The following is a 12,238-nucleotide window of genomic DNA, read 5'->3' as shown; positions in this document are numbered from 1 at the left end:
ATTTTATCTAATATTTTATGTTGAATATTTCTGACATATATACTTTTTATTATTATTCTTGGCTCCTGAGGAACCAGAGTAATACAAAAACAAAATAATAAAATAAATACCAATGTTTGTTGGGTCCAAAAATTATCTTTTGTCTTTCAGTCTTCAGATCAGAAAGCAAAAGCATACAAGACATGTATTTCAGCTGTTTTATTTTTCTGCATATCAGTTCTAGATATTGTACTCCTGGTCCAGTGGGTTATTCCTTATCTAAACAGAGAAACAAAATTACCACAAATGGGCAAAAAAACAGTGGAGCTGGAGCGATTTCCAACTTCCTACCTATTAATGTTACGGAAATTTGGTAGGGAACATCAGAAATCATTCTTCCTTGACTGACCTGTGGAACTGCCTGCCACTTTGCTGAGGGGAGGAGGACTGTGAGAAAAACCCCAGTCCTGTTCCCCATGTGACATGTCCTCAAAGGGCCCTCTCCTTCAAGAGAGAAAAAGGGCTCAGCCATCAATTGTCAGCCGCAGCTAGTCCACCTCACAAGCCAGCATCCGAGTTCCAAAGCAACCAAGCATGGCTCACCTGTTGGCCTTGTTGCCAACTTATTGCAGAAGGCAGGAAAGAAAGCTCCTCCCATCTTTCCCTACACCATGCAACCTACAGTTTTCTGAGGAGTGTAATTGGAAAGCAGAGTAGTATTGAAGGGTCCACAATTTCTTGAAATTTCATTCTTATAGGAAGATCATGGATCCCAGCATTCTGTAAATTGGTCCATTTGATTACTTTGGTTCAATAGTTACTGCTCTGTAATTTCCAGTTTTTCCTGATTTAAGGTTACAAACAGACTGTAAAAATATTAGTAGTACAGTGATACCTTGTCTTACGAACTTCATTGGTTCCGGGAGGAGGTTTGTAAGGTGAAAAGTTCGTAAGGTGAAACAATGTTTCCTATAGGAATCAATGGGAAACCGATTAATGCGTGCAAGCCCCAAATTTACCCCTTTTTCAAGCCAAAGCGCCCGTTTTTGCGCTGGTCGGATTCCCCTGAAGTTCCCCTCCATGGGAAATCCCACCTCCGGACTTCCGCGTTTTTGCGGTGCTGTAGGGAAATCCCAGGAGGGGACTCCCAGGATCGCAAAAACGGGCACTCCACTGGTAACGGAAGTCCGGAGATGGGGTTTCCCAGCGAGGGAAGCCTCAGCAAAATCACACCATTGCAAAAACGCGGAAGTCTGGAGGTGGGGTTTGGAGGACTTCCGTGTTTTTGCGATGGTGCGATTTCGCTGAGGCTTCCCTCGCTGGGAAACCCCACCTCCGGAATTCTGTTGCCAGCGGAGTGCCCGTTTTTGCGATCCTGGGATTCCCCTCCTGGGATTCCCCTACAGCAGCGGTCCCCAAACTACGGCCTGCGGGCCGGATGCGGCCCGCTGAGGTCATTTGCCCGGCCCGCCGCAGCGTACGAGATTTTACCATCTATATACTAAGTTCCTGAATCTCCCCTCCACTTTGCTGCTGAGCGTCTGGTGGCGGCAAGGAAGAAGAAAGCCAGGGGGTGGGGAGAAAAGCACCCTATGGCAGAGCAGCAACAGTTCCTATCCCTAAAGGCGAGAAAGAAATTGGCCAATTGCTTTCCTCCCCGCCACCTGGCTTTCCGCCTCCTCCTCCTCCAGACGCTCAGCTTGCAGACCGTCTTGGTCCCCCCAGTGCCGCTTTTTTGCTTCTTTTTTTTTTTTTTGCACCGGTGAGGTTTGCGCGCATTTGGGCACTTTTGCGTTGGGGGGGGTCTGCTGAGGAGAGGGAGAGAGAGAGAGAAAGAGAAAGAGGGAGAGATAGAAAGGGAGTGTGAGAGAGAAATAAAGCAAGAAAGAGAGGGGGAGAGACAGCGGGAGAGTGCTGCTATTTTGCTTCTTCGCTGCCCCACGGGGAGCCTGGAAGCTCTGCAAGAGCGTCTGGAGGGGACAGTAAACAAGCCATCAGGACCCCCGCGCACTAACTTGTTAACGGCCGGATTGCGGGGAGGGGAGCTTTTCCCCGGCCAGGCGACGGCGAAGCCCTCCCGATGCTTGCCCGCCGCCCAGGCCTCGCACTTGGAACTGGGGGCGACAGGCCTAACCTCGGCTTACTTGGCCCCGGTGCGGCCGAAGCGCGGGGCGAAGTAGGCGGCGGTGGCGGCTTCAGGCCCGCCTCCGAGCTGAGCTTCCTTTGGCTTCCTTCGAGGCAAAGCTGCAAAGCTCACCTGCCGCCTCGAAGGAAGCCAAAGGAAGCTCAGCTCAACGAGGACCGGCTGTTGGTCTCTTGAAGCTGCCGCCGCCGCCGCCCACTGCAGAGATCCCTTCGCCCGAATGGAGGTGGAGGCGGCAGGCTCAAGGGACCAAGAGCCGGTCTTTCTCGGCGCTGAATAGTTGCAGCCTCTGAGGCTGCTTCCGCCTCCAGGCGAAGGGATCTCCTCGGTGGGCGGCATCGGAGGCTGCAGCAACGCAGCTCCGAAAAGGACCGGCTGTTGGTCCCTTGAAGCTGCCGCCGCCGCCCACTGTGGAGATCCCTTCGCCCGAATGGAGGCGGCAGCAGCTTCAAGGGACTAACAGCCGGTCCTTTTCGGAGCTGCGTTTCTGCAGCCTCCGATGCCGCCCACCGAGGAGATCCCTTCGCCTGGAGGCAGAAGCAGCCTCAGAGGCTGCAACTATTCAGCGCCAAGAAAGACCAGCTCTTGGTCCCTTGAGCCCGCCGCCGCCGCCGCCTCCGTTCGGGCGAAGGGATCTCTGCAGTGGGCGGCGGCGGCAGCTTCAAGAGACCAACAGCCGGTCCTCGTTGAGCTGAGCTTCCTTTGGCTTCCTTTGAGGCGGCAGGTGAGCTTTGCAGCTTTGCCTGAAAGGAAGCCAAAGGAAGCTCAGCTTGGGGGCGGGCCTGAAGCAGCCGCTGCCTACTTCGCCCTGCACTTCGTCCGCACCGGGCAGCTCTGGCGGGTGCGGGGCAGCAGGGCAAGCCGCGAAGGTGGCGCAGCCAAACGTGGGTTGAGCGGGAGGGCACTGAGCAGTAGCCGTGGGGGTGGGGCTGCAAGGCACTGGCAGCGGCGGCAGCTTGATGTGTTGCAGGACGCCGTACATTGCTGGTGCTGCGCTGGGCATGGGGCTGGCATCTCTGTCCCGGCCCAGCCAGCGGGCCAGTGCCAGCCCGTGCCCATGCCCAGTGCAGCGCCAGCAATGTACTGCGACCCGACATCGGTGCCACTGTATTGGAGCTTCTGCTTGCAGCTGACTGCCCCACGGCGTGTTGCAGGGCAGGAAAAAAAAGAAGAGAGGAAGGAAGAGAGAAGAAAAGGAGTGAGAGAGAGAGAGAGAAAGCGAGAGGGAGAGAAAACAAGTGAGAGGGGGAGGGAATGTGAGAGAGAAAAAGAGAAAAATGAGAAAATGATGGAGGGAAAGAATGAGGGAGAGGGAAACAAAACAAATGAGAAAGAAGGGGAAAAAGGGAGAGGGAAAGAAGGAGAAATGGAGGGAAAAGGAAGAAAGGAAAGGAAGAAGGAAGGAAGGAAGAAGAAATGGAGGGAACAAGGAAGGAAGGAAGAATGAAATGAATGGAGGGGCAGAGGAAGGAAGGACATTTTTTGGGGTGTGTGTGTAAATTTTTTTAAATTTTTCTCTCAACATACATTCAAACAATACAATGTACCATCTAATTTTTCTTGAATAAAATGCGGTATTTTGTCAGTAACTAATATCAATCATCAAAAAAGTTGCAAATTTTTTTTTTCTAATGTTGTCATCCAGGTACATACTTTTCTTTTAATTAAATTCCCTCCTTAATGTTCCTTCAAAAAGTACAACACCAATTATATTTCTAACTTATTAACCATTATGCCAAAGTGCTTCCTTCTTTCTTTATATATTTTTCTATAAATATTTTTATACATTTTTCTATAAACCAAAAAAACCTTGTATAGCCAATCAGATGTTAACAAAAGAAAATTAAAAACAAAACATAAACATGTATGAATTTCAGACTTCTTCCCCACCTCTAAATAGTACATTCCCATTTTGTTTTTTTACGTTAAAATAAGGTATGTGCAGTGTGCATAGAGATTTGTTCATAGTTTTTTTTATAGTCCGGCCCTCCAACAGTCTGAGGGACAGTGAACTGGCCCCCTGTGTAAAATGTTTGGGGACCCCTGCCCTACAGCATCGCAAAAATGTGGAAATCAGGAGGTGGGATTTCCCATGGAGGGGAGCCTCAGGGGAATCCCAGGATCGCAAAAACGGGCGCTTCGCTTGCAACGGAAGTCCGAAGGCGGGGCATCCTGGCGGGTGTGTAAGGTGAAAAAAGTTCGTAAGATGAGGCAAAAAAAATCCGAACCCCGGGTTCGTATCTCGAAAAGTTTGTATGACGAGGGGTTGGTATAGAAACATAGAAACATAGAAGTCTGACGGCAGAAAAAGACCTCATGGTCCATCTAGTCTGCCCTTATACTATTTTCTGTATTTTATCTTAGGATGGATATATGTTTATCCCAGGCATGTTTAAATTCAGTTACTGTGGATTTATCTACCACATCTGCTGGAAGTTTGTTCCAAGGATCTACTACTCTTTCAGTAAAATAATATTTTCTCATGTTGTTTTTGATCTTTCCCCCAACTAACTTCAGATTGTGTCCCCTTGTTCTTGTGTTCACTTTCCTATTAAAAACACTTCCCTCCTGGACCTTATTTAACCCTTTAATATATTTAAATGTTTCGATCATGTCCCCCCTTTTCCTTCTGTCCTCCAGACTATACAGATTGAGTTCATTAAGTCTTTCCTGATACGTTTTATGCTTAAGACCTTCCACCATTCTTGTAGCCCGTCTTTGGACCCGTTCAATTTTGTCAATATCTTTTTGTAGGTGAGGTCTCCAGAACTGAACACAGTATTCCAAATGTGGTCTCACCAGCATTCTATATAGTGGGATCATAATCTCCCTCTTCCTGCTTGTTATACCTCTAGCTATGCAGCCAAGCATCCTACTTGCTTTCCCTACTGCCTGACTGCACTGTTCACCCATTTTGAGACTGTCAGAAATCACTACCCCTAAATCCTTTTCTTTTGAAGTATTTGCCAACACTGAACTGCCAATACAATACTCAGATTGAGGATTCCTTTTCTCCAAGTGCATTATTTTACATTTGGAAACATTAAACTGCAGTTTCCATTGCTTAGACCATTTATCTAGTAAAGCTAAATCATTTACCATATTACAGACGCCTCCAGGAATATCAACCCTATTGCACACTTTAGAGTCATCGGCAAATAGGCAAACCTTCCCTACCAAACCTTCCCCTATGTCACTCACAAATATATTAAAAAGAATAGGACCCAGAACAGATCCTTGTGGCACACCGCTTGTAACCTGACTCTGCTCAGAATACTCGCCATTAACAATAACTCTCTGATGTCTACGCTTCAGCCAGCTGCAAATCCATTGAACTATCCAGGGATTAAGTCCAATCTTCACTAATTTATCTATCAGCTCTTTATGTGGAACCGTATCAAAGGCTTTGCTGAAGTCCAGGTAGGCAATATCCACGGCACCACCTTCATCCAACACCTTTGTGACATAGTCAAAGAAATCAATGAGATTAGTCTGACATGATTTGCCTTCAGTAAAGCCATGCTGATTTGGGTCTAATAAGTTATTGTTTTTTAGGTGCTGATTTATCCTCTTTTTGAGTAGAGTCTCCATCATTTTAACTACAACTGATGTCAAGCTAACTGGCCTGTAGTTACCAGCTTCTTCTCTACTGCCCTTCTTGTGAATAGGCACAACACTGGCCATTCTCCAATCCTCAGGAACTTCTCCTATTAACAAGGATTGGTTAAACAAATCAGTCAGGGGGGTAGCAATGACAGATCTGAGTTCTTTAAGAACTCTGGGGTGGATGCCATCTGGACCCATTGCCTTATTTATCTTTAATCGTTCAAGTTCTTCTAAGACATCGGCTTCTAAGATCACTGGAGCTGAATCCGTACAGCTGGAAGCAATGCTATATCCCTCTATAGTATTATTTTGTAAGGTGTCTTTTGAGAAAACTGAACAGAAGTAGCTATTGAAATGGTCAGCGATCTCCTTATTCCCATTAATGCATGTATTATTCCCGGTACTAAGCTTCGTGATGCCGCAGTTTTTCTTCTTCTTATCATTAATATATCTGAAGAAGGTTTTATCCCCCTTCTTTACAGATTTGGCAATTTCTTCCTCTTTTGAGGCTTTAGCAGCATATATTATCTGTTCGCCTCCTTCTGTCTCATTTTATATACCTCCCTATCAGCTATACTTCCAGATTCTTTATACCTCCTATAGGCAGCCTTTTTTTCATTGACTATAGCCCTTACATCATTGCTAAACCATAGCGGTTTCTTCTTCCTTTTACCTTTAGTTATTTGTCTTACATACAGTCCAGTGGCTTTTAAGATGGCCTTTTTTAATACAGTCCACTGGCAAGGTACCACTGTATATTGATTGATGCTAAAAAATGTTCCTCTACCAAGAGAATACTATGTTGGTAATAATAGGCTGTATATAATGGTTGCATAATCTAATATTATTTATCCTATTCATTTTATCTGAGGACAGTTCCAACATATTTGCATTTTTAAATTGCCTTAACATTTGTAAATATGTGATTTGGTAGAGGTAAAAATCTATCGTTGAACAAAGTTATACTTACATATTAAAATTAAAAGGCAGACACAAAGAATAAATTATTTTGTATTTACAATGATTTTTAAAAAGCTGTTTTGGGAAACCATATTTTTTGGGGGGAGTGTTTGGGGTGGTTTTTTTGTGTGTGTGTGTGTGTGTGTGTGTAATTTTTAATATTCACTTTTTTATATATTCAAAGCAAGATCTGTTTTAAGAAACAATTCTGGGATCCAAACAATAATTCTAAAGAATAGAATTACTGTACGCAATTGTTTTTGAATAGTTACCACTGAAATCAAATACCAATATATTGCTAAAAATATAATTCCAATGTCTTTCTTCACACTTGAAATAAGAAATAACCGTACTTTAAAAGAAATCAATGCTAAGAATGTGAATTTTACTTTTAGTTTTTTGCTCTTTACTTAACTATCCTCCTTTTTCAATTTATTTATAGGGGCAGTATGGAAATTACCAGCAGTGAAAACATAATTTTAATAAGCAATACTGGTTAGCAGCCTCATTGTCTCTTCGGCATTGTCAACATCTTTTGAAGAAAATCTTCAATTGCTTCTAATTTTAGAAAGAAAATGACAACCTTGCCTTGTTAATAAATGGCTGTATTGGAGTATATTGCCTATCTAGGTTAGCTTTTCTCAGCTAATTATAAACAAATGTAATTGTCCTTACGGAAAAAAATACATCTGTACTCTAGATGGCAATATTGGACAGAAAATATACTCACAAACAATTTGCAATGAGCTTAGAACTGTATATCAAACAGTTACAGACTGAAGTATGTGAGCAGTACTGTATGTTTATGAAGGTTAAGGGAATTTAGTATTTTTCCAGAGATTCTTTTGTAAGAGTAAGGGGAAAATTTTTACAGCAGCAATATTTTATATATTATGTTTTTTCATGTGGAATATGCAAGGTAGTACACTACAAACTGGCAAGGTCAGAAATCCAAGTAAAGGAGAAATACAAACTGTTATATATGGAATTTGTGGGTGGTGTATGCTGGCCTCAGTGTTGGATGAGAAGTCAACCATGTATTTGACAGATCCTGATATGAAGACTGTGTATCCCAACTACTGAAATGATGGAATTATCATGGAACATATAACACATCTATATAAAGTAATTTTAAAATACTTGGTGGAAACCTGTAAAATGGTTGTGCTAGTGGCAGTTCATTTTACCTTTTCTTCCAGTAACACAAAACATGATTTTTAATGGCCTTGTAATGGTTTCAAATAAATAAGAGCTGTGATCCTTTTTTGATTACAGTAGCAATGACTTCGAAAAGTGTTCATTTAGCCTGACTTAAATTTACAAAGTATTTATAAACAAATTATAGATAGGTTGACATGTATTTTATTTCACAAGTGTATTTAACTTGTAGTACAATAATTACTATGTAACAAAGATAGTTATCGCAGCTTTTGTAAAACTTGTCTAAACCTTCTCATTCAAGAGTGAATATCTTTAAGAGAGAATACAATTGTGTATATGTCCATGTTTGTATTGGTTATTATGAGACAAAAACTAAATTTTAATGTGTTTTTTTAAATGTCAGTTTCCTTATAAACTATAAATTCTGACCAATCCCACATTAGAGAAATTTGCTATCCAGAGCAAACACAGATTCATGGGGGAAAGACCTATTATATTTGAGGCGCATTACTGAATTTTGTGTTGCAGAAGCATACATACATTCAGGCAGATATTTGAAAATTTGCTAATAAAAATCAGTTGTGTATTGCTATATTTTGATAGGAAAATAGCAGGAAGTACCTGAATTAAGACAAAGATACATTCTTCCATAATCCTAAATAGAGAATATTTTATGTCAGTTAATTAAAATCAAGTTTTGAACTAAAAACGTGGAGATCATTGATATGAATAACATGCTTATAGATTCAGTGCCAATTTTTCACCATTGTGTACTTCATTACTATTTAAAATTGTATTGCATCAACTCTTAACAGAAGAATAAATTATTTGTGATTTAATATCCTAATTGCTCATTTAAATTTACTATTTAAATGTATAATGGATTTCTATTTTATTTTTGTTTTATTTAGGATAACTAAAGTATATTTTTATTTTAGAAGTTTTATCACAATTGTTTCTTAGAATCATGATCAAGGTGTCTGAATTAGATAAATGAATTGAGAAAAATGTTTTGAATTCAATCTGTTATGGCTCCTTGTTTAGAATATGCTTAACTGCCATTAGGAAATAATTTGTCTTTCTAGACCATTTTTTGTTGTCTTAAAATTGCAATTTTAATAAGCAGAATTTCCTCTGGGTTTTCTCTCCTAGGGAATAATGCATCTTCAAGGTTTAATTGTTTTATAACAGTCCTGTTTTCATACAAGTGTTTAATTGGTGACAAACATTACCTTATTCTGTTAGGTTAAAATAACTTAAGAGATAGCTTCATTTTATTTTCTGTTTTAATTTAATTTGAAACCTAAACAAAGTCTAATATAAAGTATGTGTGATGCAAGTAGCTATTCCCCCTATAAATGGAAATTCAGCATCAAAATCTTATCTAAATTAAGTCATTCTAGTTATATGCAGTCAAAAATAGGAAACAATGCAAAATAAAAAAAAATGAAAGAGACTAATCATTTTCTCAGCCAAAAAGAAATGTTTTTATTTGTTAAGAATAAGAAAGGAAAATGTATGCTTAGGATTCAGGGCATTATAGCAATTAATGCCATATATGTATGTATATACATATGTATGTTCTTAGAGAAAACAAATACTCTTGAAGGTTTAAATCACTAGATCATTATTATCAAACTAATTCTTGGAATTAACCCAGAAATTACTATATTAATAAATAATGTTCATTTCAAACAAATTCAGGTTTTGGTACCAAGAAAATAGCAAATTACAATTTTCAAAAATAGACATTATTTATTAACCATACAAAAGGTTAATAAAAGTAACATCTAAAGTGTCTTGAATGAAATTGATATGTTCAGTAATCAATAATGAGGGCTCCTTCAAAATGCTTTGTTGTGCTAATAAATTGTGCTAACTTCCTGATAAATTATTTTAAACAATTTTCAGCATTTTCTTGATTATTAGGACATGGACTATGGACATTTTTATTTTAAGCACAATTTCATTTATTCAGCATATTCATGATATAGATCGAATTCACATTCTTTAGTCTATAATATAGAGCATTTGACCTATTCCTTTGTTCTGGGTTCAGAAAGGATATTTTGACAACATCTTTTTACCATTAACTTTGGTGAAAATTGGAATAAGGGGCTTATTAAGGTATTTAATATTTAATGGAAAAGAAAAATAATCGGAAATTTATTTGTTTCTAAAGATTTATGCAACTGATACTTATTTATTAATTTGATATGGCCCTTGGCCTTTTTTTGTTTTTCTAATTACAATGTAATGACATTTGTTTTCATGAACAGAGATTCAAATACATTTAAGAATATTGAAAGTGTCCATTTTTGTGCATTACATTTTGACCAGCAGTCTATCTCAGACAGTATCATTGTTGCTTCCTAAGTGGACAGTTTGATTTCACATACGGTAAGTTTGATTTACTTTGAGTTATATTCTGTTGTTTAAGTGTTCCCTTTATTTTTTTGAGCAGTATATTGAATGGAAAGAAGAGCAACAAAGATGATCAGGAGGCTAGAGTTTGAAACTTGATGAATGGTTACAGGAACTGGATATATTTTTAATTTATTTATTAATTATTTGGATTTGTATGCCGCCCCTCTTCATTATCTAGTCTAATGAAAAGGATTAGGAATGACAGCAGCCTTCCAATATTTAAGAGGCTGTCATTAAGAAGAGGGGGGATATTATTATTATTATTATTATCATCATCATCATCATCAATACAACACAGCAAACGAGATCACTATGCTGGATTTCGTATTTCATCACCAGTCGGGCGCTTCCCAAACACCTAGGACTGTGTGATGTAGCGGCAAATTATTTTTGCCGATCCCAGTAAAGCGGCCTTTTGCAATTGACAGATGGAGATTTTGTCAATTCCAATGGTTTTCAAATGTCCACTGAGAACCTTTTGCACTGCGCCCAGCATGCCAAGTACCACTGGGACCACTTTCACTGGCTTATGCCAGAGTCGTTGCAGCTCGATTTTTAGATCTTCGTATTTCACTAATTTCTCTAGCTGCTTCTCCTCAATTCTGCTGTCCCTTGGGATTGCGATGTCGATGATCCATACTTTCTTTTTCTCCACAATCAGGATGTCTACTGTGTTATGCTTCAGAATTCGTTCAGTCTGAAGTCGGAAGTCCCACAGTAGTTTTGCTTGCTCATTTTCAACCACTTTTTCGGGCTTATGATCCCACCAGTTCTTTACCACTGGTAAATGGTAGTTCTGGCACAAGTTCCAGTGGATCATCTGTGCCACAGCATTGTGTCTATGCTTGTAGTCCGTCTGTGCGATCTTTTTGCAGCAGCTGAGTATGTGATCGATCGTTTCATCTGTTTCTTTACAGAGTCTGCACTTTGGATCACCTGTTGATTTTTCAATTCATTTGTTCTAATGGCCTGTTCTTGTGCTGCCAGTATTAGTCCTTCTGTCTCCTTTTTGAGTGTTCCACTTGTAAGCCATGACCAGGTATTTTCTTTATCCACTTTGCCTTCAATCTTCTCCAAGAACTGGCTATGCAATGCTTTGTTCCGCCAACTGTCCATACGACATTGAGTTACAGTTTTTCTGTACTGGTTCTTAGTTTGCTTCACCTTGAGAAGCTTCCTATTGTTGATCTCCATCAACGTTGACTCTTTGCTCTCCTTCACATAGTCAGCTAATGCATGCCTCTCTTCTTCAACTGTCTGCTTCACTTGCAAAAGTCCTCCGCCGCCTATTTTCCTTAGTAAATACAGACTGTCAATGTCACTGCGAGGGTGTAGTGCATGATGGATCATCATTAATTTTCTTTGTTTTCCTGTCCAAGTTGTCCATCTCTGCTTGAGTCCAGTTCACTATGCCAGCTGTGTACCTAATGACAGGTATGGCCCAAGTATTTATAGCTTTGATAGTGTTGCCACCATTCAGTTTGCTCTTCAAAAATTTTCTGGTCTTCTGGATGTACTCTTTGCTGATCACAGTTTTCACATGACCATGCTTGATATTATCCAGTTGCAAGATGCTCAAGTATCTGTAGGCTTCTGGCTGGTGGCACTGATGGTTTGACCATTTGGCATTTCTCCCTTTTTCAGTGCCACTGTGGCACATTTATCTAGGTCAAACTCCATGCTGATGTCATTGCTGAAGATTCACACAATGTTGGTTAGTGACTGTATCTCAGTTTCTGATTTTCTGTACAACTTCAGGTCATCCATATATAGCAGGTATGAAATTTTTGGTGAATTCCTGGCAGTTTGGTAGCCTAGGTTTGTTTTCTGTAGGATGAGTGACAGCGGGATTATAGCGATGATGAATAGCAATTGGGACAGAGTCCCCCTGGAAGATGCCCCTTCTGATGCTGATCAGTCCATAGCTTTCATTCCCAACAAAAAGCTCAGTCTTCTAATATT

At 40.4% G+C, this 12,238-nt stretch overlaps 1 protein-coding gene across 3 annotated transcripts in view; it reads left to right on the top strand.

Annotated features, from left to right (window-relative positions):
* The window catches only part of SS18 (SS18 subunit of BAF chromatin remodeling complex), a 43,918-nt gene extending 35,230 nt beyond the window's left edge, over positions 1-8,688 (top strand). For all 3 annotated transcript variants that reach the window (XM_070747667.1, XM_070747666.1, XM_070747665.1), the window contains one exon: positions 7,131-8,688. In XM_070747667.1, the coding sequence (XP_070603768.1) occupies positions 7,131-7,157 (27 nt within the window). In that variant the 3' untranslated portion in view covers positions 7,158-8,688. The remainder of the gene's footprint in view (positions 1-7,130) is intronic.
* The last annotated feature ends 3,550 nt before the right edge of the window (positions 8,689-12,238 follow it).

The sequence above is a fragment of the Erythrolamprus reginae genome, chromosome 3 (assembly GCF_031021105.1).
Source record: "Erythrolamprus reginae isolate rEryReg1 chromosome 3, rEryReg1.hap1, whole genome shotgun sequence".
NCBI lineage: Eukaryota > Metazoa > Chordata > Lepidosauria > Squamata > Dipsadidae > Erythrolamprus > Erythrolamprus reginae.
This window is presented reverse-complemented; position numbering and strand designations above follow the sequence as displayed.